Source organism: Neoarius graeffei, chromosome 2 (genome assembly GCF_027579695.1).
Source record: "Neoarius graeffei isolate fNeoGra1 chromosome 2, fNeoGra1.pri, whole genome shotgun sequence".
In the NCBI taxonomy this organism is placed as follows: Eukaryota; Metazoa; Chordata; class Actinopteri; order Siluriformes; family Ariidae; genus Neoarius; species Neoarius graeffei.
In genome coordinates, this window is record NC_083570.1 from 38,306,416 (window position 1) to 38,331,888 (window position 25,473).

General features: G+C 39.8%; 1 protein-coding gene across 3 annotated transcripts in view; it reads left to right on the forward strand.

Moving 5' to 3' along the window:
• The window catches only part of mia3 (MIA SH3 domain ER export factor 3), a 78,617-nt gene that overhangs the window by 14,453 nt on the left and 38,691 nt on the right, over positions 1-25,473 (forward strand). For all 3 annotated transcript variants that reach the window (XM_060914156.1, XM_060914158.1, XM_060914157.1), the window contains exon 7: positions 19,953-20,084. In XM_060914156.1, the coding sequence (XP_060770139.1) occupies positions 19,953-20,084 (132 nt within the window). The remainder of the gene's footprint in view (positions 1-19,952; positions 20,085-25,473) is intronic.

Below are 25,473 nucleotides of genomic sequence, written 5' to 3' on the forward strand. Positions count from 1 at the left end.
TACATGTAAAGTGAAATATTTAAAGCCTTTTTTGTTTTAATTTTGATGATTATGGCTTAGGGCGGCACGGTGGTGTAGTGGTTAGCGCTGTCGCCTCACAGCAAGAAGGTCCGGGTTCGAGCCCTGGGGCTGGCGAGGGCCTTTCTGTGTGGAGTTTGCATGTTCTCCCCGTGTCCGCGTGGGTTTCCTCCGGGTGCTCCGGTTTCCCCCACAGTCCAAAGACATGCAGGTTAGGTTAACTGGTGACTCTAAATTGAGCGTAGGTGTGAATGTGAGTGTGAATGGTTGTCTGTGTCTATGTGTCAGCCCTGTGATGACCTGGCGACTTGTCCAGGGTGTACCCCGCCTTTCGCCCGTAGTCAGCTGGGATAGGCTCCAGCTTGCCTGCAACCCTGTAGAACAGGATAAAGCAGGGGTTTTCAAAGTGTGGGAGAGTCAGCCCCCCCTCAGAGAGCAAATAAACAACAGCGTCCCCCCCCCCCCCCAATTTTTGTTGTTGCTATACTTAATGTTCCATTCGTATTTTTAAAAAATGGTTGTTGTACACATAATTTTTTCTTTTACACATTTTAAACATCTGTGCTTTTTGAAAACATCTTTTTTTACACATTTTAAAACATCTGTGCTTTTTTTAAAAAACATCTTTTTTTGCACATTTTAAACATCTGTGCTTTTTTTTAAAAAAAAAAAAACATCTTGTTTTACACATTTTAAACATCTCATAGCATCGTTAGCTAGCACCTCTTGGCAGACAACACACTGGCAGCGGAGCATCTTCAGATCCAGTCCATGAAAATCCAAACTTTAAATAATCGTGGTCATACTTCCTGCTTTTTTTTGCTTGGCCCAGACTCTGTCTCCTCACTCACTGTAGCTTTAGGTACTAAAAATCGATCCATTTTGTCTCTGGCAAAGGCTAGCTGAAGTTCGCTAAATGTCCGCAATAGTCACTTATTCCGGTTTATTTTTCCTCACGTTGCGCCCCCCCCCGAACTCTGGCGCCCCCTAGGGGAGGCGCACCCCACACTTTGAAAAGCCCTGGGCTAGAGAGATATTTTACAGCCTTTGTGTGGGTATAATTTAAAAAAAGGGGGGAGAGGAGACAAGAAATAAGTGAAGCGTGCAACGCTTGTACGCATGCGTGGCTACCAAATGAACTACCGAGGCGCTGAAGTTACTATAGGAAGACAGGTAGTGGACCGTGAACTTTAAAGCTTTATAGCGATTGGCTTAAAGACCTTAAGCCTTAAGTGAATTGTAAAACTATGACAGGTGCACACTGTGCTTTTTACCAATGTACCAATGGAAGTTATAAACTTAAGCGGTGGAAGAAAACGCACAATTGTACTGGGCCTACATCTGAAGACGGGTCATGTGAACCTCCGTTTGTTTTGATTACATTTCCAACCGAAAAAAAGACCCAGAAGGACGTAAAAGATGGCAAAAAAATGCAAGTTTGTCATTTATTTTTGGCAATTCTAACAAAATATTACGTAGTTATTATGCAGAAAAGGCCTACAGGTTTACTACATCTTTCCATCTTACTGTAATATCGCCCACCTTCGTGTCCCATAATAAGGGCCATATAGATTATAGTCAGGAGGCCTACAGATTAAAGCAGGCTTAGATTACTTTATATAATTAACAGTAGATGTATTCATATAATATATGAATACATCTACTGTTAATTATATAAAGTAATCTATAAGGCCTAAGATAAAACGCATGGTAAGTTCTGGACTGATGCTGCATAGGCAAGGGCAACCAGTTCTTCTTTACGTTTTGCCCTAGTGCCAGTCGTGGTCTTGGTTGTCACAGGCAGTCCACGACGACTGCAAAACCGTTTCAAATCGTCAACTTTCCAAAGTTTAAACTGATCTAAATCGTAGTTGTCAATACTGCTTTCCGCCATTTTGAAGTGCTGTTTGGTAGCCAAAAAAAAAATTAGCGATCCCATAATGCACTGCCCGGGCCGAGATTCGCAATTCGCTTATACTATTACCATAGATTTACATAGAAGACTAGATGCCTCGTCCCCGTTGCCCGTCAACGAAGTCGAACGTCCGCACATGGCGGCCATCTTACCTCAGACAGCTGGCTTACCCATTACATTGTGTTGGTAGCGATATGTACTTTTCAGATGACTGTAACTTCCTCAAATTTCAATCGATATTCAAACGGTTTGGTTTGTTATATAAAAAAAAAAAAACGGAAGTATGTATTTATGATATTAATGATGAATAATCATTTTATGTTTTAAAAAAATACGCATAGCTTGGCGAAAATATTTCAGTATACTACAGACTGTAAGACAGGATGCATGCTGAAATTCCTATGCTGTGAGAAGCCTAACACGGATAACTGCGGCCTTAGGACAAATAACCATACAATTTATTTCCAATTTTTAGTTAAAATATTTTTACTGATAGGGCCGTAGGGGAAGCTAAAGTTAAATAAACAGCTTACTCACTTCTGAAACTTCAGAAATACTTCATCCACCTCAAAAACCTAATGCACTCACATCATAGCATAATAACAAATGTAAACTCACATCATTAGCATAATAACAAATGTAAACTCACATCATAGCATAATAACAAATGCACTGCCCGAGTAAGTAATAGTATGAAACAGTGACAGCGACTCACGGTAGTTTGTGACAAAAAAAGCATTTAATTAATCACATGTGGTTATACTTCCAAGGATAAAAAGATATCTTTACATTTACAAAAAGAACATTCAAAGCTGATTATCATGTCAAAGTCAATAGCACAGAAGATTGAAATTTCATTTGACTAGGCTCCAATGTGCAGTTAAAATAAAACTAAACATACTGATATAAACATCTACAATTAAGAGACACACATCATCTTGTCATCAAAGTCAGTACTTTGATTTCCTGTAAATCATAATGTGAGTGCTGTGCTGTGCTTGCGTAAGTCTTCATACCCCTTGTCTGTGGTAAGATGGCTGCCCTGTGCGGTGAGGAATCTTTTTTTTTTCCCCCAAAACATTCAAAATACAAACAAATAGAGCACCATATATATACAGATCCAAAAACATCAAAGTAGTAAAACACACACATAGCAATAAAGTAAAAAATATGAACAAGAAAGGGGCTACTTAACTATCTTTACATATGTTAATCGAGTAAATCAAAGTCATCCAAAAAGGATATAAAATAACCAACATCCTTATTTTCAACTAACTTTTTAAAGATTTGGCAAAAAGCTTGAGGTCATTCTTCCAGTGTGTAACATAAGGTTTAGTTTTTAAAAAAACGACATTTGTGAATAAAGTGTTTACCTAAAAGTAGTAAATTATTAATACCATATTCAATTTTGTTATTATTTAAAAACACTCCAAATTTAATTTCTTTAATGGATAAAGGGGCAAACTGAATCCCCCTAGACTGTAGCCAAGCCTGAAAATCAATCTAAAATCTTTGTATTAAATCACATAGAAAGAAAAGATGTTCCAAATCCTCCTCCTCCTCCTCTGTTTCACAAAACACAGTTTCAAATTTAAATTTCTTCTTAAGAAATTCTTTGGTTGGGTAAATTCTATTCAAAATTCTGAACTGTATTTCTTTCGCTTTGAAGGGAATTAGAAAGGAGAGCTATTTAGTTCTAATCTTTTTAATTTCTACTGTTTCAAAATCTTTTAATATGTAATCTCTTTTGACAGAATTAGGAAAGCAATTATTTTGTAAGGAACGTCTTAAAAATTTGTTATTGCACTTTTTATTACAAAATTCGACACCTTCAATCCAGTCTAGGAGAGATGTCAGAGTACACCATATCCTGTTCCACCATAGTTCGGATTACGGTGAGGAATCTATGGTGCGTTCATGTGCTATGGGAATTATGGTAAATACCAAACACCGACATGGAAAGCACACATGAACGCCCCCTCTTGTGGTATTTTCCACTGGGCAACTCGTAGAAAATTTTGATACACGAGCTGCCGAGATGAGATGAACTTTAACCTTTTCAACATGGCGGCGAGCGGTACAAGACTAGCTTATGAACCAAGAAAGAAGTGGTTTTCACCTACGGAAAGCTGACTCTCACCTTTTAAACGAGTCATGTTATGTATATTATATTATTATAATATGTATATTATAGCGGGCGGCACGGTGGTGTAGTGGTTAGCGCTGTCGCCTCACAGCAAGAAGGTCCTGGGTTCGAGCCCCGGGGCCGGCGAGGGCCTTTCTGTGCGGAGTTTGCATGTTCTCCCCGTGTCCGCGTGGGTTTCCTCCGGGTGCTCCGGTTTCCCCCACGGTCCAAAGACATGCAGGTTAGGTTAACTGGTGACTCTAAAATGACCGTAGGTGTGAATGTGAGTGTGAATGGTTGTCTGTGTCTATGTGTCAGCCCTGTGATGACCTGGCGACTTGTCCAGGGTGTACCCCGCCTTTCGCCCATAGTCAGCTGGGATAGGCTCCAGCTTGCCTGCGAGCCTGTAGAAGGATAAAGCGGCTAGAGATAATGAGATGAGATATTATAGCCTAATACAAAATATTCTGTGGCTGTCCAAAGAACGCCAACAATGATCTAGATACTGGCTACTCTCATTGTGGCTACAGCCAAATTTCCAAAAACCGCGTGGCATTCAATGTGTTAAGAAAATCTCTACTTGTCATGATCAGGAAATATTCAGCATTATTTACCTTTTGATAACTCATGTTCCTGCTGCAGCTGATGTACAAGGCAATCTATAATTGTTTTAGCCAAATAACAGGCCTGATTCTGAATCTGGTCCACCATCTTTAATTTGTCAACAACAACAAAAGCATGTGAACACAACACACTGGTAAATACCACTTCCCAACTGGAAAATATCAACTTCCCATAGCACATGAACGCAGCACTAGTCTTCTGTGTAAATCTATGCCTACTACTATCTCGCGTGGCCTTTCTCGACTTCCGTAGTTTACTGTTTTGAGTGTGCATATGTGCGCCGCCATCTTGTTGTGACGTCATTTGTGCGCATGCTCTGTGGACGTTGCCTGAATTCTCAACTTGCAGTTCCGAATGTTTGAATGTTCGTTTCCCATCTCCGAGTGCAGTCGATTGCAGCTTTATTATTATTATTATTATTTAATTATTATTATTTTTTTTAAGTTAAGACTTTACTGTACTTTGTCCGGCTGTATTTTGTGACGTAATGACGTTTTCAAACGCCGACGTGTTGTAGCAGCAGGTTGAAGTGCAGCTGTGTGGAGCTTCCCAGCCAGGGAGAAATAAACGCCGCGGTATACCCCGGATAGAAAGCCCTGAAGACTCTCGGTTTGAGCTCCTTTAGCTTTGTTACAGTGCGGCTCATGTTCAGTTTCAGTTTCCGGAGCTGACGGCATGAAATGAAGTTAGCTTAGCCGCCTGGTGGTGTTTGTGTGTGTCTTCTGAAAGAGAAATGGAGTCGGATGTGAGCCACACTTCTGCTTCTGCTCTGTCCGGGTTGCTGGAGCTGTGGAGCGCAGTCTCTGTCGTGTTTCTGTCCGGATTTCAGGAAGTACGTGTTTATTCACTGCTGCTGCTTCTCACAACACTGAGCTACATGTCAGGGGTTTACTCATATATTCAAAACGAGTTATTCACACCCCGTCAGACGGGTTTCTAAAATCATTATTTGTTTAAGCATTGCTCAAGGCGAATCAAGATTAATCCTGTTAAGGGTTGTTTTACAATCAGGGTACGCAAGCTAAAAATCACATTTAACACTTATTATCTTCAATATCAAAAGGCTTGACTAAATAAACTTGGTTGTTTATTGTAGCCCTGTGATAGCTCTGTTTACCATGCAAAAAAAAAATTGGTGATAAGGTGATTTTTGGTGAATGTATGGCAATATATGTCATATTTAGCAAAATTACTCGTGTCATTTAGAAAAAGTGCTTTTTTTGACCACAGGTAGCTCCAAAAGGGATGCACTTAGGGTGTATTCACACCTATGTTGTTTGGTCCGGACCAAACGAACCAAATTTCCCTTGGTCCGGACCTTTTGGGTTGGTCTGAATACAAACCACCGAACTCTGGTGCGGACCGAGACCGAGCTGCAAGGTCGGACTCGGTCCGGACCAAAGGAACCCTGGTGCGGATCTTTTGGAGGTGTGAAAGCAGACCGGACCTAATCCGACAGTTTTGCTTTTTTTGTACCTCGGGAGCTTCCGTCATTTGTCGAGCATTATGGGAAACGGAGTCTTGACACTCCACCGCAAAGTGCAAACACTGTTTCGGTTGTCAAGAGAACCTTACAACAGTCGTTCAGTCATTCAGACCAGTGGTAGGCTAGACTACAGAGTACAAAAAATGAGTAGGGGGCAAACGTGGGCCGAGGAAGAAACGCGTACCCTTGTGGATTAGGGGTGGCACGGTTCACAAAAGTCGCGGTTCGGTACGTATTGCGGTTTGAGGTCTGCGGTTCGGTACGTATTGCGTTTTTTTTTTTTTTAAATCTTAAGTACTCTGTATTTGGGCATATAGCCTACTATTTACCTTAAGTAAACATAGTTTAGGATACAGCATTTAAGAGAGGTTAAAATTATAGTTACAATGAAATAATCATGCACAAACTGAGTTTGAGTTGACATAAGCACATTTTATGAACAATCTCTGATGAAAAGCCAGGTAGTATTTTGAAACAGCAAGAGGGAAGACATGGATGATTTCAACAGCTTTTTTATTTACTACAGTATTTATACAAAGTGTCAGGAGTGTTTGCTGCCATGTTGTGGCATCTAGAGGAACCAGGTGTCTTTTGTCACATACAGAGTTTTCATAATTGGAAGAAATAAAAATGAGTTCTTAAAGCTTACTTTTGAACAGATGTGTGTGTTAAAACTTAAACTTTTATGTGGCGACCGACCAACCACCTATATACAAAAACCGAATCAAAAACTCTTCTAATCCCTGAGAGTGAGGATGTATTTTTTCACTTGAAATTAAAGTGCAGTGTTTTGAAACGTATGGCTGGATTTCTTATCTAATCTTAAAGTGCCACTGTATTCTTAGAATGATTTATTACAAAATACACACACAGCCAATTTAAAATATTGCAATAAAACCAATCACTGCACTGTTTAAAACAAACCTCCCCTCCCCTCGCCGGAAAAAAAAAAATCTAGTTCGCCCATTATCCTGTGTCATTCTGAGATGCGCAGATAGACAGTAAAGGGAATTCCGAATTCCCTTTACTGTCTATCTGCGCATCTCGGAATGACACAGGATAATGGGCGAACTAGATTTTTTTTTTTTCCGGCGCCACGGTACGCCGGAAATCCGGCGCGGCGCCGGAACGCTATCACCCCTGTTCGCGCGAAAGAGAACCACGTGGTTTCATACGGGCATTCGGCTTTTTTTTTTTTTTGGCGAACGTCTTAAATAGGGGTACCGCGGTTTATACGCGTATTGCACCGCAACAGGCGTATCGTACGGTTCGGTTTTTTTCCCATAACCGTGCCAAGCCTATTGTGGATATATGGGCAGATGTCCACATATCTGAGCTTTTGGAGAGAACACACAAAAATGCCGACGTGTTTGCTGTATTCAGTGAGAAAATGAAGGAGAAGGGGTTCACGCGCTCCCCAGAACAGCGCTTTGTGCGCGTGTCGTCTCTGACCAATAGCTGAACGACCTCAGGGCGTGTGGCTTTGTTGACAGATTTTGGTCCGCTTACTAAAATGTACAGTGTGAAAGCGAACCGCACCAAAATGAAAAAATAAAAAAAACATTTGGTTCGGACCAAAGCAAGTGAACTATCGAAGTATCCTGGTCTGAATACACCCTCAAATCATTCTTTATACCATAAAGCAAATATTTGGTTCCATATCATTGGAAACATAGTTAAATTTTAATGTTGAATAGGGATCGACCGATATGTTTTTTTCAGGGCCGATACCGATTATTATGGAATTGGGATGCCGATAACCGATAAATGTAAACATTATAATTCACATGAAATTAAACATGGCACACACTGACACAGACCTTCATATCCATGAAATGTATGTTTAATTGTAAAATTGAACATGAAATTTTGTGCAGGGAGATGCCAGCAGCATTTGTACAATAAAGTCAAACATTAGTTAGAATAAAATGAGAAATAAAATATTCACCAGTAAAAAAATAAATCACTCCCTACTATATTACAGCTCACCATTTTCAGTGGAAAATAAATGAAAATACACTCTGGATTCTTTTACACTAAGAACTAAGTAAGACTTACCAACTTCAAGTAGTTTTTAAATAACAAATCAAGTGTAGGGAGCTGCCTGCAGCATTTTTTAAAAAGTAAAATCAAACATAAAGTAGGCGATCGCTCCCTATTATGTAACAACTTAACAAGTTGCTTTTAATGCCCAAGCCTAATATTCCCAATTTAGGAGGATTATATTGTAGTGAAGGAAGCATTACATGTAGTTTCAGCGAGACTAGTTGGTTGTAGGCTAATTCAAGTGCTTCCTTCCGTAAGCTAAGTTTGCCTGGCTACACAGATGCAAATGGACAATTTTAACGAGTAGTAAATGAAGAATGTAAACATATAATGATGTTGTGCTTTTGCAACTTGTGTGTTTGTGACTACTTGCGGCAAAAGCAGCGTGTCCTTACCTTGAAGTGGGATCTGCTTCTGCCCGAGTGCCCGTACGGCCGCCTTGAAACAGTTCACAGCGTTTAGCTACATGTGTCGATTGGCTGTATCTCTTGTGCCAAACAAATCAGATGTTGTGGTGGGCGGGACCGTGTTCTTGAACTCAGAGGCAAGTGCAGGAAAGGACGTGCAGTGACAGTCGCATTAGGAACGAAATGGCTGCAAAAAGGCATGCTATCGGCATATCGGTGGAAATTATGGCCGATACCGATAACCCTAAAAATGCAGAATATCGGCCCAATATATCGGCCAGGCCGATTATCGGTCGACCCCTAATGTTGAATGCCAGTAAGTTTTCAAACTATTTTGATCAAATTAGTATGTAATTGTGTCAAAAAAATGTCCTCTCCGAGACAGCTAATTTTTCAATATAAAATAACATATCTAAAATGATTATTTTCATCCTAAAATGTGGTCAAGATATTGGGACATTCTCGTAGTCGGCGTGACGTCACGAACACATAACAGGCGCCATATTTGACTAGGTGAAAACATGTTTTACCCAACTTGGTTAGTGTTCAGTGTTTTAGTAAGATTTTGTTAGTTTTAGCTTAATATACTCGTAGAATGTCCTACCAGTATCAAGATAGTTTAGCTGCTGAGGATCTAGCTCGTTATAAATTGAAAATCAGTGTTGTTGGACGGGAGTTATGTCCGTACAAGCAAGGGTGGGACAGGTGTCAAAATAATGGTGACTTATGGGTTTTTGCAGACAGATTTATATTATGAAGCGTCAGCAAGTTTTCAGAATGTTTATTGTGGCAAATTACTGCTCATTTGTCGGCAATTAACTCATACGATAACAGAGCTGTTACTATCACTAAAAACTCATGTCTATTATAAATTCTTTTCTTCACTTACCATTGATGAAATGACGACCACATACATATGTATAGTTAGATTTGGGTTCCCATAACTTTCCATAGTTAACCGATCCATCAGCTCTCACTTCACACCTGTTTACAGCCCTCAACCATTTTTCTCTCCTTTTACCCGATAATGGTATCATATGAAACTTTAAACCTTCATTTTTTTATTGAATTGGCTGTACAGCCTGCTACACAACACCCTTTAGGCATGCTAATAGCATAAAAAAACTCTCAAATTTGAACTAAATTGCTACAATACACAAACAGGCTTCTCCGTCCCTTTCACCTAAACCAATATGGCGGCTGGGTTGTCATGGAAGTCACATGACCAGTGACCCAGATGTCCGACTTCGAGAATAAATATTAGAGACAACTAACACAAAGCTTACAGCCGTATATTTAAAAGCACTATGGAAGTAGTGGATTCTGAATTGTCAAAAAAAAAGTCCTCTCCGAGAATCACTTCATTTGTTTCTCCCAGCCCTGCTTACAAAACTACCATACACACATCAAAAAATGACCTGAAATCTGTTCTTTAACTTGTCCTTCACTTAAAAACTGGTACAAGAACCAGTTTGAATCAATTTGAATTTTGGACCCCTGTGACACAAACTTTGTACCCTGACGGTAAAACAACCCGTAAGCATTGCTCAAGGTGAATCAAGATTAATCCTGTTAATCGATTCAGGTCAACAGAAGCATTAGTCAGAAACCTGTCACTGACTTTTTACAGGCTCGTCACCTCAGCCAGTGAAACTAGCCTGTAAGTTTACTCATAGTAGGTGTGTGAGTAATGTTTTTAACATAAAACAAATGGTACACAGAGGAAAACAACCCTTTAAAATGATCCCAAGATGAAGTTTATGGGTTGAATAATAGCAAAACACTGGTAATCTGAGTCTTGGATGAATTAGCATGATGTATATTGTCATGTCTTTTTCATGGAAATGAAAACACAATCTGTGACCTGAAGAATAAAAAGAAGAAACTTTTTTTTTTTTAATTATAACTTTTTAATTTCTGAGATATTGAACTGAATTTTAGGAAAGGATTCCCCCCCGTCCTTTACATATTCTGAATCTAAAATGTAAAATACATAATGATAAAGTAGACCTGCCCCTTTTCCACCAAAGCAGTTCAAGGGCTGGTTCGGGGCCAGTGCTTAGTTTGGAACTGGGTTTTCTGTTTCCACTGACAAAAAAAACGGAGCACCCGGAGGAAACCCACGCGGACAACATGCAAACTCCGCACAGAAAGGCCCTCGCCGGCCACGGGGCTCGAACCCGGACCTTCTTGCTGTGAGGCGACAGCGCTAACCACTACACCACCATGCCGCCCGAGTGTTTGAAATATGCTCTGTAATATATCAGTCCATATGTCAAAGCAATGGCCATAAACGAGATTCGTTGAGACCTGTGTGAGACATCGTAGGACGGAAATAAAACGTAAAGCAGAAATCAAAGTGACCAACATCTGCCAACGTTGTCAAAAGACACACATGCCCTCTTTCGAATGCTGATGTAATCAAGCTGGAAGTTTTGTTTGTTTTGATAGCAATCAGGAAAGTTTGAAAAAAGTAGACAGTAATCGTCATTTAAACGGGTGTTTGTGCAATATTTCACTTGGAAAACAGTTTTCAAAATGGCGGCGCTGACACTTTGTTTCGAAGCCTCGCACAAGTCTCGTGAATATCGTGTGGATAAGCGACGCCTGCCGTGGACCAAACGAACTAAATTCAACACGGCTAAAAACCGAATAGGCCGATAAGTATAATATTTAATTTCAATTAGTTGCCAATACGAGTCACAATATCAGGTTACTAAAAGTGAAAATGTAATTGAATAAAGCTGGGCATACACTGAGCGATTTTTTTTTTTTTTTTTTTTTTTTTCCCCCAATCGCGGTATTCAGCTGCTGCTCACACTGTACGAGTGAATCGCAGGGGTAAACAGCACGCAGCTTACGATTCCTGTTCTCACACTATACGATCCGATGCTCGGATGCGATCTGACTGCTCACACTGTACTTCCATACACGACTCGTCGGATTCTTGTATCCGGAACTGCAACGTGAAAAAGAAGAAGAGGAGGAGACCGGAAGTCTGTTTTTTCTTCCGTATCTGTGTTCGCGCATGTGTAGTGTGACAGGTTGAGGTAAATCGGCTCGTGACACCGCTTCAACAGTGCGATAGCCTCACGATGGGCGACCAGGATTTCAAACAGGTTTGATTTTCATCCGATCGATCGGGAGGAGGTCGTGAGGTGTTAATCGCTTGTCGTTACCCCATGTATACTACACGATCCGAGACGCACGGTTGAGCCAAAACTCGGCCCGATCTCCAAAATAGTCGCATGAGTGAAAATCGTGTCAAAATCGGGCCAAAAATCGCACAGTGTATGCCCAGCTTAACACGTTAATTAAGAAATAAAGCAAGTTTAAAAATGACTTCAGTTCTCCTTTAATTCCACAGGGTGTCGATAATGGTGGACACCGGTGAAAGTGATCACTATCATCGACACCTCACGTGACTTCTCAAATGCACGTGTAGATACAAAATGGCAGCTGTCAAATGAAAGAATAAGAAGCAAAGTAGGTTTCGACAAGGAGATCATGAAATATTGGTGAATTTGATAAGTAAAAACGCGTCCATGATCTTTCCACCCTGCTTATCTGCGATGATAACGTCCGGGTTTTCCTTAAATTGCTGATCGTGCTAAAAAAATTTCCATCTCCGGTAACGAGCTGTCTCATCAGATGACAAGATCAAAGGGCCAGGGGGTGGGGTCTTCCGGTTAATTAATTAACCAATAATAACTGTTGTAACTGAAACTCACCTTTGTAAAATTGTTTTGTTTGTAAATCTGAAAAGGTGTCTAATAATGGACTGTCAATAATTGTAGCCGGCACTCTAGTTAATTAACGACTAACTGTTAATTAGAATCATAAACTGCTTTATATAAGGAAATTAAACTTCACTAGAAGTTTTGGTACGAAACCTAAACGAAAGGACTCATATTTCCTTGTAATCTTTCATTACATTGTTGAGCCATGGAACCAAATTTTGCAAACAATAAAACGTTATATTTGTAAAAAAAAAAAAAAAAACATTGAAATTTCTAAGTATATAAGCTAAAAATGTAGACTGTGTTTAGTCACCTTCAGCAAAAATGATTGTATGACAACAAACAACCCAAAAAAAAAAAAAAAGGGCTGAGGAGCAAACTGGAACTAAATCATTTGAAAATGATGCAGTGGTGAGGTTTTTCCCCCAGTGGTGTCCTCAATCAGAATCCCGCAAGCCAGTACTCGAGAGTTTTCTGGGAACGGCCCTGCAAGAGGAAATCCTAATCACGGCTCGCGGAACAAAGATTGACGGATGCAAATCGTGGAGATAGTCACGTAGCTAGTTGGTGTTTACAGTCATGTAGCAACATGTATCGTAAAAGTCTAAATTTTAATGCCTTGATTTGGTTATGATGGATATGAATCTGGGCAGCTGCTCCATGCTGTCATATGCAGTGCTCATTTCTGTGTTTTCACCATCACAGATAGCGGAATACGATTTATTCATTTATTCAAATCTCACCGATATTAGAATATTAACGTTAGTCACAAGGCACGTTCCTAATAGTAATGTGGTAATGAGAAATGGTTATTGTTGGTTACAGAATATTTGAGTGAATGTTTGTGATGAACCGAGTCTGGTTTGATGTATAATTTGACAGTTTTGGTTAAGGATATTCAGAAATTTCCGACGCATGTCGTTTCGCACACAAGTTAGTTTATTAGTGTAGAACAGTGTTTCACGAGGTGATCTACAAATGTAGTCAGCGTTTTCAAAATAAGCTAGCGTATGCTTTGTAACATTATTAGAAAGTTAAATTTATCCAATCTTGTTTTTAACGGCAATCAAACGGGCCTGTAATTTCATCATTAGGCCAAAAAAAAAGATAGTGTTTCAGGTAACATGAAATACTAAAATAAGGTCGGTAGGTAGGAAAAAGGTTTATTTTTTTTATTTTTTTTATTTTGTTCGAAAAAATTAACACAAGTAAACATCTTACAAAATAGTATTTTGGCACAGAATCCTTTATACCACACATCATAATAAAATAAGTGTTTTAAATCTTTAAACGAATAAAAAAAATATCGCGAGAGTTCGAGTTATGATCTACGGAAGCGTATTGCTGCCACACTCAAAAAAAAAAATTGGCTTAGAATCAAGTAATTACGTGAAAAGATATTATTAACAAAGTTATCACGTTTTTACAATATATTTATCATGTAATAACACATCACGTAATTTCATGATACGAAATTATCACATTATTTCATGATATTTTCATGTAATAACGTGAAAACACCTTATCAAGAAATAACGTGAAAATAACGTCCTAGGCTACTTCCATTAAAAGCAGACGGCCTAGCCTAGCCTACTGTAGAACTTGGGTCGAGCAAAAACACCGAGCAAAACAATGGCTGAATCCTGAATTACTCCTATTTGTATAAATAGGGGACTACATAGGCGGCAAAATGTAGTGTTTTTCCCTGCCATGGAAGTGCACTTGAATACTGAAGAGGAAGCAATTTGCATTACAGCCTTGAATGAGGATTCAAAATGGCGCCTCGGCTCAGGCTGATAGAAGTGGCGAAACATTTTACTTTTTATCGTTTCTTTCACAACTTGAATGCGTTGAAACAAAATTATGACAAACGCCGCTTACACTAAAATATCGAGGGAAATTTGTAATAACTTTACGGTCGGCAATTTCGACGCGGAAATTCTCGGTCGGTCGGGTTACCGGAAACACACTTTTTTTTTTTTTTGGCCTTATTATTATTATTATTATTATTATTATTTAAAAAGCGTTCTGCATCTGAATTTGCACCACATAAAACTTGTAGTGTACAGTGCATGAATGTGTGATATGAACTTGATATTGACGTCATATCAATGCATTGTATTCATTGGTCGATAGAAATCTGAAATCATCTGCGTGCGCATAGCTAAGTCCAAGTGGAGACGGAAAGCAGTGCTAAGTGAACCAGTATCTCTTCATCGAATTCTAGCGGGTGGCAAAAAGTTTAGAAATGGGGAAATGTAAGTTTGTGCTGGGAGGCAATGCCACGCTTCGGGCGGAGACTCTGTGGTGCCTTAACACGGCTTCGAAGCACCAGTCTCTGAACTCGAACCAGGGAATAGGGGAGCTATTTGGCGCCATGTTCCCTGACTCCGTTGTAGCCAAGTCGTTCACTTGCGGAAAGGACAAAACTGGTTACATTATTCGATTTGGCCTCGGGGCATTTTTTAAAAAGGAGCTGATGAAAAACATCTGCCAGGCTGGGCACTTTGTGATTATGTTCGACGAGAGCCTCAACCACTCAAACAAAAAGAAACAGCTGGACATCCATGTCCGGTATTGGGAGGATGGAGAAGTTAAGTCCTGGACAGTTGTAAGTTGTAAGTTTAAATCCAGTACCATTCCATCACTTAAATGAAGCAAACCACCCCACCTCACATTGTTACTGTAACTAATGCCCTGTTGCGGAACATGCAACCGAGTCTCCTGGATAATGGTAATGATGTAAGTAAGTGTTGGATGACAAAATCTATGTGCATGTCACAAAATCTTTCTGATTGATACTTGGTGCAATTCGATGTCGTGGTGGTTGTAAAAAAATCTGAAGGTAGTAAAAAAAGGTATTAAATGGTAGTAAATTGACTCAAAGATTGGTGTATATACCCTGTGCACGTGCTCTTATTCCGCCTCTCGTCTCTAGGCAACAGTCACCTCACAAATCTCTTCGACAGGGCTTTCCACAAGCGCCGGCCACACAATTAAGTCCAGCCGGCTACTTTAATGACTCTTTTTGTAGCCCACAGGCTCTAAATATTTTAGATTTTAATAAAATTAAATGTTTATCTAACGGACTGACAATAATGTCAAACTGAACCGTTGATCAAGGGATAGTAACTCATCCGCGCCCCGACATGCGGTGTGCGCGCGCACTCAGCGCATGCTCAGCTGCGTGAATGTGTCATGCACCGAAAATAAGAGATTTACAAGCCAGGAACGCCTCATGATGCAATACGCAAGAAAAGAAAGAAGATTTACTGCCATTTTACTTTGTATTTGAGTAAAGTGAATAAATAAATGGTCTGTGGAAAATACATTTAATCCTGGGAACTGCGTGCACAGGAGTTTATTTTGTGTTTACACTCCCCCCGGCTGGCTACTTATTTGTCATGGCTGGCTAGTATGAGCCTTATGGCCCTTTTCCACTACCCTTTTTCAGCTCGCTTCAGCTCACTTCAGCCCGACATGGCTCGCGTTTCGACTACCTCAGAACAGCACGACTCAGCTCGCTTCAGCCCTGCTCAGCCCCCAAAACTCGCACGGTTTTGGAGTAGGGCTGAAGCGAGCCAAACTGAGCTGAGTGAGGCTAGGGGCGTGAGGAGACACTCCCCTGTGCACTGATTGGTGAGGAGGAGTGTCCTCACATGCCCACACACACCCCGCAAGCACGCTGGGATCTGTAAACACCGTAAACCCGGAAGAAGGAGAATTACGAATTACGAGAATTATGAAGCCTTATGCGCCTCGCCTCATCTATACGCTCTTGCCAGTATCTGTTGGCGTTGTCGGTGACAACAAGCCACAGCACCAAGACCAGCAACACTAACGACTCCATGTCCTCCATGTTTATTGTTTACTCTCCGGGTCGTGAGACTACCGCTTAAAAGGTCACTGATGTCACTGTTTGCGCCGCCTAACGACATCACCTGACGTCCACCCACTTTCGCTAACTCCACCCAATATGTCCACCCACTTCCAGCCAGCACGGTTCAGCGCGGTTGTAGTCGAAATGCAACGCCAACAGCCCTGCTCAGCCCAACTCAGCATGGCACGGCTCAGCCCAACTCAGCCGCGTTGGTAGTGGAAAAGCGGCATTAGTGGAAAGCCCTGGGAATGCGGAAATGTCAAGTTCGATTTTAGATTTACGAACCCGAAAAAAATGTCGAAAAACCAGCGTTTAAAAAAAAAAATTTCACCCGCACAAATGGCACTCACCCGGCCGGTGGACCGGAAACAGAACATTTTTTTAATAATGGCCTAATGTATTTAGTTAACCATAATTTTTTCAATTAAAAACACCTAATAGTACACATCTCTGTATGGTGTGTGTGTTGTGTGGGGCGGGGGGGGGCGGGTGTTGACAGGTGGTCCCTGAAATTTTTTTTTTGGGACAAAGTGGTCCTTGGTCTGAAAAAGTTTGAGAAACACTGGTGTAGAAGAGTAAGCCAAACATCAGCTGCTTCAACTCTAATATCTGTGACTTCTTTGATGGTGTATTTGTATATTTTATAACCAAAACTCACAGAAGGTTATAAGCTTACACTTATGTTCATGTTGTCTGGTAACCTGGAAAAAAGGTTGCTTGTGTTAAACTTGGGCTACGCTGACGTGTGTGATATCTGGTGCGACTTTTAGATAACTCCTTTGATAATGTATAACAAGATGGTAGCATGATTTCCGTCAATTTGAGCCGTTCAATTGTTTTTCATGTTTTAAGTTATAAATCATACAAATTTTTTCCACAGTATATTGTAATTTTTTTTTTTTTATTGTAGTATCTAAGTTTATTTCCCATATCAACAAAACAGCAAAAATCTAAATGACTTCAGGGTGTGGCCAGTTTAGCAATTTGAAGTGTCAACATTTTGGCAGGAAAAGAAGACTTCAGATGCAGATATCAAAGATATTTCTTCAGGGTTGTCTCTTCTGCCAATCTGTAACAGTGTGTTCATATACAGCACTGTACAAAAGTCTTAGGCACCCTTTTTTTTGTTATAGATTTCTGTTTTATGACTTGTACATTATTGAGTCAGGATAAAAATATGAGTCCAAACGTTTGCTTTCCAGCACAAAATTAAATGTTACAGGGAAAAAAGTTTGTTCCTGAGCAGCATATTACATAAGCTACCATTTTTTCAGATTTAAAAATAAAACATCATGAAGGCTACTGGGTTTTGGTGCAAAATTAAGAAGCAAGTGTGACAAAGTGTCCAGAAGAACTGTGGCTGGTTTCGCAAGATGCTCAGTAAAACCTGCAGCTCGTTTCCTTATAAAACTGCACTCGCTGTACCTGAGACGACTACTATATACTGGTGCATCTCAAAAAATTAGAATATTGTGAAAAAGTTCAATATTTTCCATCAGTTATTTAAGAAAGTGAAAATGTTATATCTTATAGACTCATTACACATAAACTAAAATGTTTCAAGCATTTTTCTATTTTAATTTTAATCAGTATGGCATACAGTACAAAAACATTAAAAAAAAACATCTCAAAATATTAGAATATTTCATTTCAAGTTTGAGTAAAACAGTATGAACACAATGTATCTCTCGGTCTAGTTCAGTACACACAACCACAATCATGGGGAAGACTGCTGACTTGACTGTTGTCCAGAAGATGATCACTGATGCCCTCCACAAGGAGGGTAAGCCACAAAAGGGCATTGCTGAAAAGGGTGGCTGGAAAAGGTGCACAAGCAACAGGGATGGCCGCAGTCTTGAGAGGATTGTCAAGAAAAGTTGATTCAAGAACTTGGGAGAGCTTCACAAGGAGTGGACTGAGGCTGGTGTCAGTGTATCAAGACCCATCACGAACAGGCATCTTCAAGAAAGGGGATACAATTTTCACATTCCTAATATCAAGCTACTCCTGAGCCAGAGACAATGTCAGAAGTGTCTTATCTGGGCTAAGGAGAGAAAGAAATGGACTGTTGCTCAGTGGTCCAAAGTCCTCTTTTCAGATGAAAGTACATTTTGCATTTAATTTGGAAATCACGGTTCTAGAGTCTGGAGGAAGAGTGGAGAGGCACAGAATCCAAGGTGTTTGAAGCCCAGTGTGAAGTTTCCACAGTCTGTGATGATTTGGGGTGCCATGTGTCATCTGCTGGTGTTGGTCCACTGTATTTTATCAAGTCCAGAGTCAACACAGCCATCTACCAGGAGATTTTAGAGCACTTCATGCTTCCATCTGCTGACGAGCTTTTTGGAGATGCTGATTTCCTTTTCCAGCAGGACTTAGCACCTACCCACAGTGCCAAAACTAATACCAAATGGTTTGCTGATCATGATATTACTGTGCTTGATTGGGCAGCCAACTTGCCTGACCTGAACCCCATAGAGAATCTATGGGGTATTGTCAAGAGGAAGATGAGAAACACCCGACCCAAAAATACAGATGTGCTGAAGGCCACTATCAAAGCAACCTGGGCTTCAATAACACCTCAGCAGTGCCACAGACCGATCACCTCCATGCCACACCGCATTGATACAGTAATTCATGGTAAAGGAGCCCCAACCAAGTACTGAGTGTATAAATGAATATACTTTTCAGAAGTTGGACATTTCTGTATTGTAAATCCTTTTTTTGATTGATCTTAGGGAATATTCTAATAATTTGAGATACTGGATTTCTGATTTTCATGAGCTATAAGCCATAATCATCAAAATTAAAACAAAAAAGGCTTTAAATATTTCACTTTACATGTAATGAATATAGAATATATGAAAGTTTACCTTTTTGAATTAAATTATGAAAAAAAGGGAACTTTTTCATGGTATTCTAATTTTTTGAGATGCACTAGTATATATTGTGTGTGTATTTTATTTATTAATTTATTTTAAGGCAAAGGGTTGTCTCGCACCAAATATTGACTTTGTTTCATGTATTATGGCTTACTGCCCTTTTTTTTGTTTGTTTTAAAGCCATTTTTGGTCTAGATTATTTCTTTTCATGTGCCTCAAACTTTTGCACAGTCCTGTATATGGGTAGTTCTTCAGTAACGGAATTACATTCACAGCAAAATGTGGTAATTTATTAGTTGCAGTACTCAAGATAATGGTATTAAATAAAAAATGTCACACTGTATGGAGTATCTTTGGACCCTAAAAAAGTATAGAAAAATTGGCTATGTTTAAATCTGAACGTAAACTCTTTTACGAGGAAAGAAAAGTTAGGGAATTGCGTCATTTAAAAAAAGAACTTTCATTTCTCAAAATTCAAACCAAGATTTCTCTGAAGTGACGTTGCTATAATTGGGGTGATGATTTTTACAAATGGTTTTCAGTGCATTTTGCCTCGGATTCCATACTTTAGCAATATCACTGAGCTGACAAGTTAAGGCAATCGTAACAATTTCATAATTTTGGCCGCTCTGCTGAAGAATTGCCCATATAAGGATTAAACACTGCTCTCTACTGTTATACAGATTCATACATATTTGTATAGAGATGAAAAACAAAGTTGTAATTTAGTGTTTTCATTGTGAAGTTTATTTCAACATGCATACATTTTGAGTTTTAAATAACTGCAGTGTATTGATTGGAATAAGTAAACTGATAGTTGTCTGTCTTCTAGCTGATTGCTGCTTTACCTGAGGAATGGCAGCCGGGTCCTACGTTCCATGGTCTTCCCTGGAAGCCAGTGGTTGCTACAGCTGTGGTGGGAGTTGTCACTGTGCTGGTGTTCATATGGAGGACTGTTCTTGCTGTAAGATATTTATTTTGCTCATTAATGATTAGAGGAGATGTGCAGTACAATATCATTCACAGTAATGCCGATATGATTTCGTTGTATTATGATATCACGAAGCTAGTCGTAGTGTCTTGATTGTAGTTACCTCACGGTAAAAACACCATCATTCATATGATGCCTACTCTTGCTTGAGCAAAGCACAAAAAGCTGAAAGCACCCCATCCATAGTGTTTGCATGCGCATACCTTCACACCCATAGTATTTCGTAATCTATCAGGAGTGTTTTATTGCCTCATTTGCGAGAGATTAAACACCAAACTATTAATTTGAAGAGATTCAAGTTGTGTAGTGTGAAAGGATCAGCCATTCTGAGATATTAAACGTCCTGTATTGTGCACTTGGCATCTATGTTAGAAAATCATCCACTTCTGATCACTGGCTGATTTGATCAGTGCATCCTAACTTTGAGTTTACTGCTAAAAGCCAAAAGAAATCGTTCGAGAAGTGAAATGAACTATTTTAACTGTTGGTTAGTGCCGTTAGCCATGCTACCATAGTTTTGGAGTTAACCATAGAGTGGCATCAGATCCCAGGAAGTGGTTCAGTTGCACAAGGTCAGACTGAATTAAACTAACACAATGACCAGTACTGAGGGGAAAGAGTATCCAGACACTCCTGTTTTTTTATCCCCCGCTGGCTGAAAGGCCCGAAGGGGGATTATGTCGTGGCGAAATCCGTCCCAGAAAGGGTTCTCGCCTTCTGAAATCAACTCCTCTCTCAATTTTTGGAGGTATTTCACGAAACTTGGCAAAAGGCTTTGTTATAGGACAGTAATACGCATATTGCAATTTCATTTGCAGTATATTGTAGCGAGGGATATTGTGCTCTCAGAGCACTCTTGTGTTATTTTAATATAGTCCAGTACATATACCAACTTCACTTTGGGCACATAATGTATTTTGACCTTTGGTATTATAAATATAAACAAAAAGGTATGTTTTTATAAGCGTAAACATAGATCTGTTTGACGATGAAATTGATAAGGATGAAAAGATGTTCTGATGCAGATTGCACCCAGTGTCATGATTAAAACATTTGGAAGATCTTCACGCAAGTAGTAGTCGTGCTGAAGGAGTTTCATAAAGTTCTCGGAGACAAGATCATTCAACGATACTTGAATGGAAAACACTACAGAGCCATACCAACATTCCTCCCAGTAGAACAGTTCATGGAACCACAACTGATCATTCCCAAACAGGTCCGCCAAACAAGAGTTCATAACACGCACCCAGACTAATGATGATGAAGGCAAGAGAGAAGGCAGTAGTCACTCAAAAATCTGCAGGACAGTCTCAGAGCAGCAGGAACAGTTAGCAGTAATGAACTACAGCACAATCATCTCCACTCGTACAGTTTACACACAACTTCTCTGCTTAAAAATAAAAAAAGCACAGGGATGCATGTCTAAAATCATTTAGACAAAATCAGAACTCTGCTAAAACAATATGCCGTGGTCAGACGAACACACATAGAATTCTTTGACAATAATAAAGATCATGACATTTGATAAAAGAAGGTTTGTGGTCATGATCCCAAGAACATCATATCCACAGTGAAGCATGGTGGTGGGAGCATTATGATATGAGGGCTGCTTCTGTGTAAGAAAGTGAACATGAATGAAGTGATGTAGCAGGACATGTTCGAGGAGAATTTCACCACCAGGAAACTGAATGTGTAATTTCAGCAAGATAACTGCCCCAAACATGTAGCCAAAATAACTCAACAAGGCCTTGCTAGCCAATCTCCTGACCTGAATCCCACTGAAAATGTATGGAAGGTTCTGAAATTGAGTCCATGACAGTCAGTGACAGACATTCTGCGATTCAATTTGTGCCACGTAAAATAGAATACTGTTGGGGTTTTTTTTTTATTCATTCAATACTGTAACTAGATCAAAAGATTATATACAATTCATTGTTGTTTATTTTCTTTTCACTTTTGTTACCAAATCAAACACCATACATACATCTGATACATTCAGGAGTGAAACTGAAAAAAATACAAAGTAAAAATATGCAATATTTCTGATCAAAAATTACATGCCATTTCACCCTGAAAATGTCCTAGAATGCAGGAAATGAAGTCTAAATTTCAAAAATTTTCTGGGGGGGCATGCCCCCAGACCCCCTAGAAGGACTTCGCGCCTGCGGCGCTCGTCTTCGTGCCTGCAGCGCTCATCAGGATTATATAAAATATTATTTTTGACTGGTAATTTTCTTTTTCTGCCTAATACCCTAGCTTGAAAGTTTGTAAACCCTTTAGAATTTTCTATATTTTTGCATAAATATGATCTAAAACATCATCAGATTTTCACACAAGTCCTAAAAGTAAAGAGAACCCAGTTGAACAAATGAGACAAAAATGTTGTACTTGGTAATTTATTATTGAGGAAAATGATCCAATATCACATATCTGTGAGTGGCAAAAGTATGTGAACCTTTGCTTTCAGTATCTGGTGTGACCCCCTTGTGCAGCAATAACTGCAGCTAAACATTTCTGGTAACTGTTGATCAGTCCTGCACCCTGGCTTGGAGGAATTTTAGCCTGTTCCTCCGTACTGAACAGCTTCAACTCTGGGATGTTGGTGGGTTTCCTCACATGAACTGCTCGCTTCAGGTCCTTCCACAACATTTTGATTGGATTAAGGTCAGGACTTTGACTTGGCCATTCCAAAACATTCACTTTATTCTTCTTTAACCATTCTTTGGTTGTGTGCTTAGGGTCGTTGTCTTGCTGCATGACCCACCTTCTCTTGAGATTCAGTTCATGGACAGATATCCTGACCATTTTCCTTTAGAATTTGCTGGTATTATTCAGAATTCATTGCTCCATCAATGCTGGCAAGCCATCCTGGCCCAGATGCAGCAAAACAGGCCCAAACCATGATACTACCACCACCATGTTTCACAGATGGGATAAGGTTCTTATGCTTGAATGCAGTGTTTTCCTTTCTCCAAACATAACGCTTCTCATTTAAACCAGAAAGTTCTATTTTGGTCTCATCTGTCCACAAAACATTTTTCCAAAAGCCTTCTGGCTTGTCCATGTGATCTTTAGCAAACTGCAGACGAGCAGCAATGTTCTTTTTGCAGAGCAGTGGCTTTCTCCTTGCAACCTTGCTATGCACATCATTGTTGTTCAGTGTTCTCCTGATGGTGGACTCATGAACATTAACATCAGCCAATGTGAGAGAGGCCTTCAGTTGCTTAGAAGTTACCCTGGGGTCCTTTGTGACCTCACCAACTATTACACGCCTTGCTCTTGGAGTGATCTTTGTTGGTCGACCACTCTTGGGGAGGGTAACAATGGTCTTGAATTTCCTCCATTTGTACACAATCTGTCTGACTGTGGCTTGGTGGAGTCCAAACTCTTTAGAGATGGTTTTGTAACCTTTTCCAGCCTGATGAGCATCAACAACGCTTTTTCTGAGGTCCTCAGAAATCTCCTTTGTTCGTGCCATGATACACTTCCACAAACGTGTTGTGAAGATCAGACTTTGATAGATCCCTGTTCTTTAAATAAAACAGGGTGCCCACTCACACCTGATTGTCATCCCATTGATTGAAAACACCTGACTCTAATTTCACCTTCAAAGTAACTGCTAATCCTAGAGGTTCACATACTTTTGCCACTCACAGATATGGAATATTGGATCATTTTCCTCAATAAATAAATGTCCAAGTATAATATTTTTGTCTCATTTGTTTAACTGTGTTCTCTTTATCTACAACCCCGATTCCAAAAAAGTTGGGACAAAGTACAAATTGTAAATAAAAACGGAATGCAATAATTTACAAATCTCAAAAACTGATACTGTATTCACAATAGAACATAGACAACATATCAAATGTCGAAAGTGAGACATTTTGAAATTTCATGCCAAATATTGGCTCATTTGAAATTTCATGACAGCAACACATCTCAAAAAAGTTGGGACAGGGGCAATAAGAGGCTGGAAAAGTTAAAGGTACAAAAAAGGAACAGCTGGAGGACCAAATTGCAACTCATTAGGTCAATTGGCAATAGGTCATTAACATGACTGGGTATAAAAAGAGCATCTTGGAGTGGCAGCGGCTCTCAGAAGTAAAGATGGGAAGAGGATCACCAATCCCCCTAATTCTGCACCGACAAATAGTGGAGCAATATCAGAAAGGAGTTCGACAGTGTAAAATTGCAAAGAGTTTGAACATATCATCATCATCATCATCTACAGTGCATAATATCATCAAAAGATTCAGAGAATCTGGAAGAATCTCTGTGCGTAAGGGTCAAGGCCGGAAAACCATACTGGGTGCCCGTGATCTTCGGGCCCTTAGACGGCACTGCATCACATACAGGCATGCTTCTGTATTGGAAATCACAAAATGGGCTCAGGAATATTTCCAGAGAACATTATCTGTGAGCACAATTCACCGTGCCATCCGCCGTTGCCAGCTAAAACTCTATAGTTCAAAGAAGAAGCCGTATCTAAACATGATCCAGAAGCGCAGACGTCTTCTCTGGGCCAAGGCTCATTTAAAATGGACTGTGGCAAAGTGGAAAACTGTTCTGTGGTCAGACGAATCAAAATTTGAAGTTCTTTATGGAAATCAGGGACGCCGTGTCATTTGGACTAAAGAGGAGAATGACGACCCAAGTTGTTATCAGCACTCAGTTCAGAAGCCTGCATCTCTGATGGTATGGGGTTGCATTAGTGCGTGTGGCATGGGCAGCTTACACATCTGGAAAGACACCATCAATGCTGAAAGGTATATCCAGGTTCTAGAGCAACATATGCTCCCATCCAGACCCATCCTTTCAGGGAAGACCTTGCATTTTCCAACATGACAATGCCAAACCACATACTGTACCAATTACAGCATCATGGCTGCGTAGAAGAAGGGTCCGGGTACTGAACTGGCCAGCCTGCAGTCCAGATCTTTCACCCATAGAAAACATTTGACGCATCATAAAACGGAAGATACGACAAAAAAGACCTAAGACAGTTGAGCAACTAGAATCCTACATTAGACAAGAATGGGTTAACATTCCTATCCCTAAACTTGAGTAACTTGTCTCCTCAGTCCCCAGACGTTTACAGACTGTTGTAAAGAGAAAAGGGGATGTCTCACAGTGGTAAACATGGCCTTGTCCCAACTTTTTTGAGATGTGGTGTTGTCATGAAATTTAAAATCACCTAATTTTTCTCTTTAAATGATACATTTTCTCAGTTTAAACATTTGATATGTCATCTATGTTCTATTCTGAATAAAATATGGAATTTTGAAACTTCCACATCATTGCATTCCGTTTTTATTTACAATTTGTACTTTGTCCCAACTTTTTTGGAATCGGGGTTGTACTT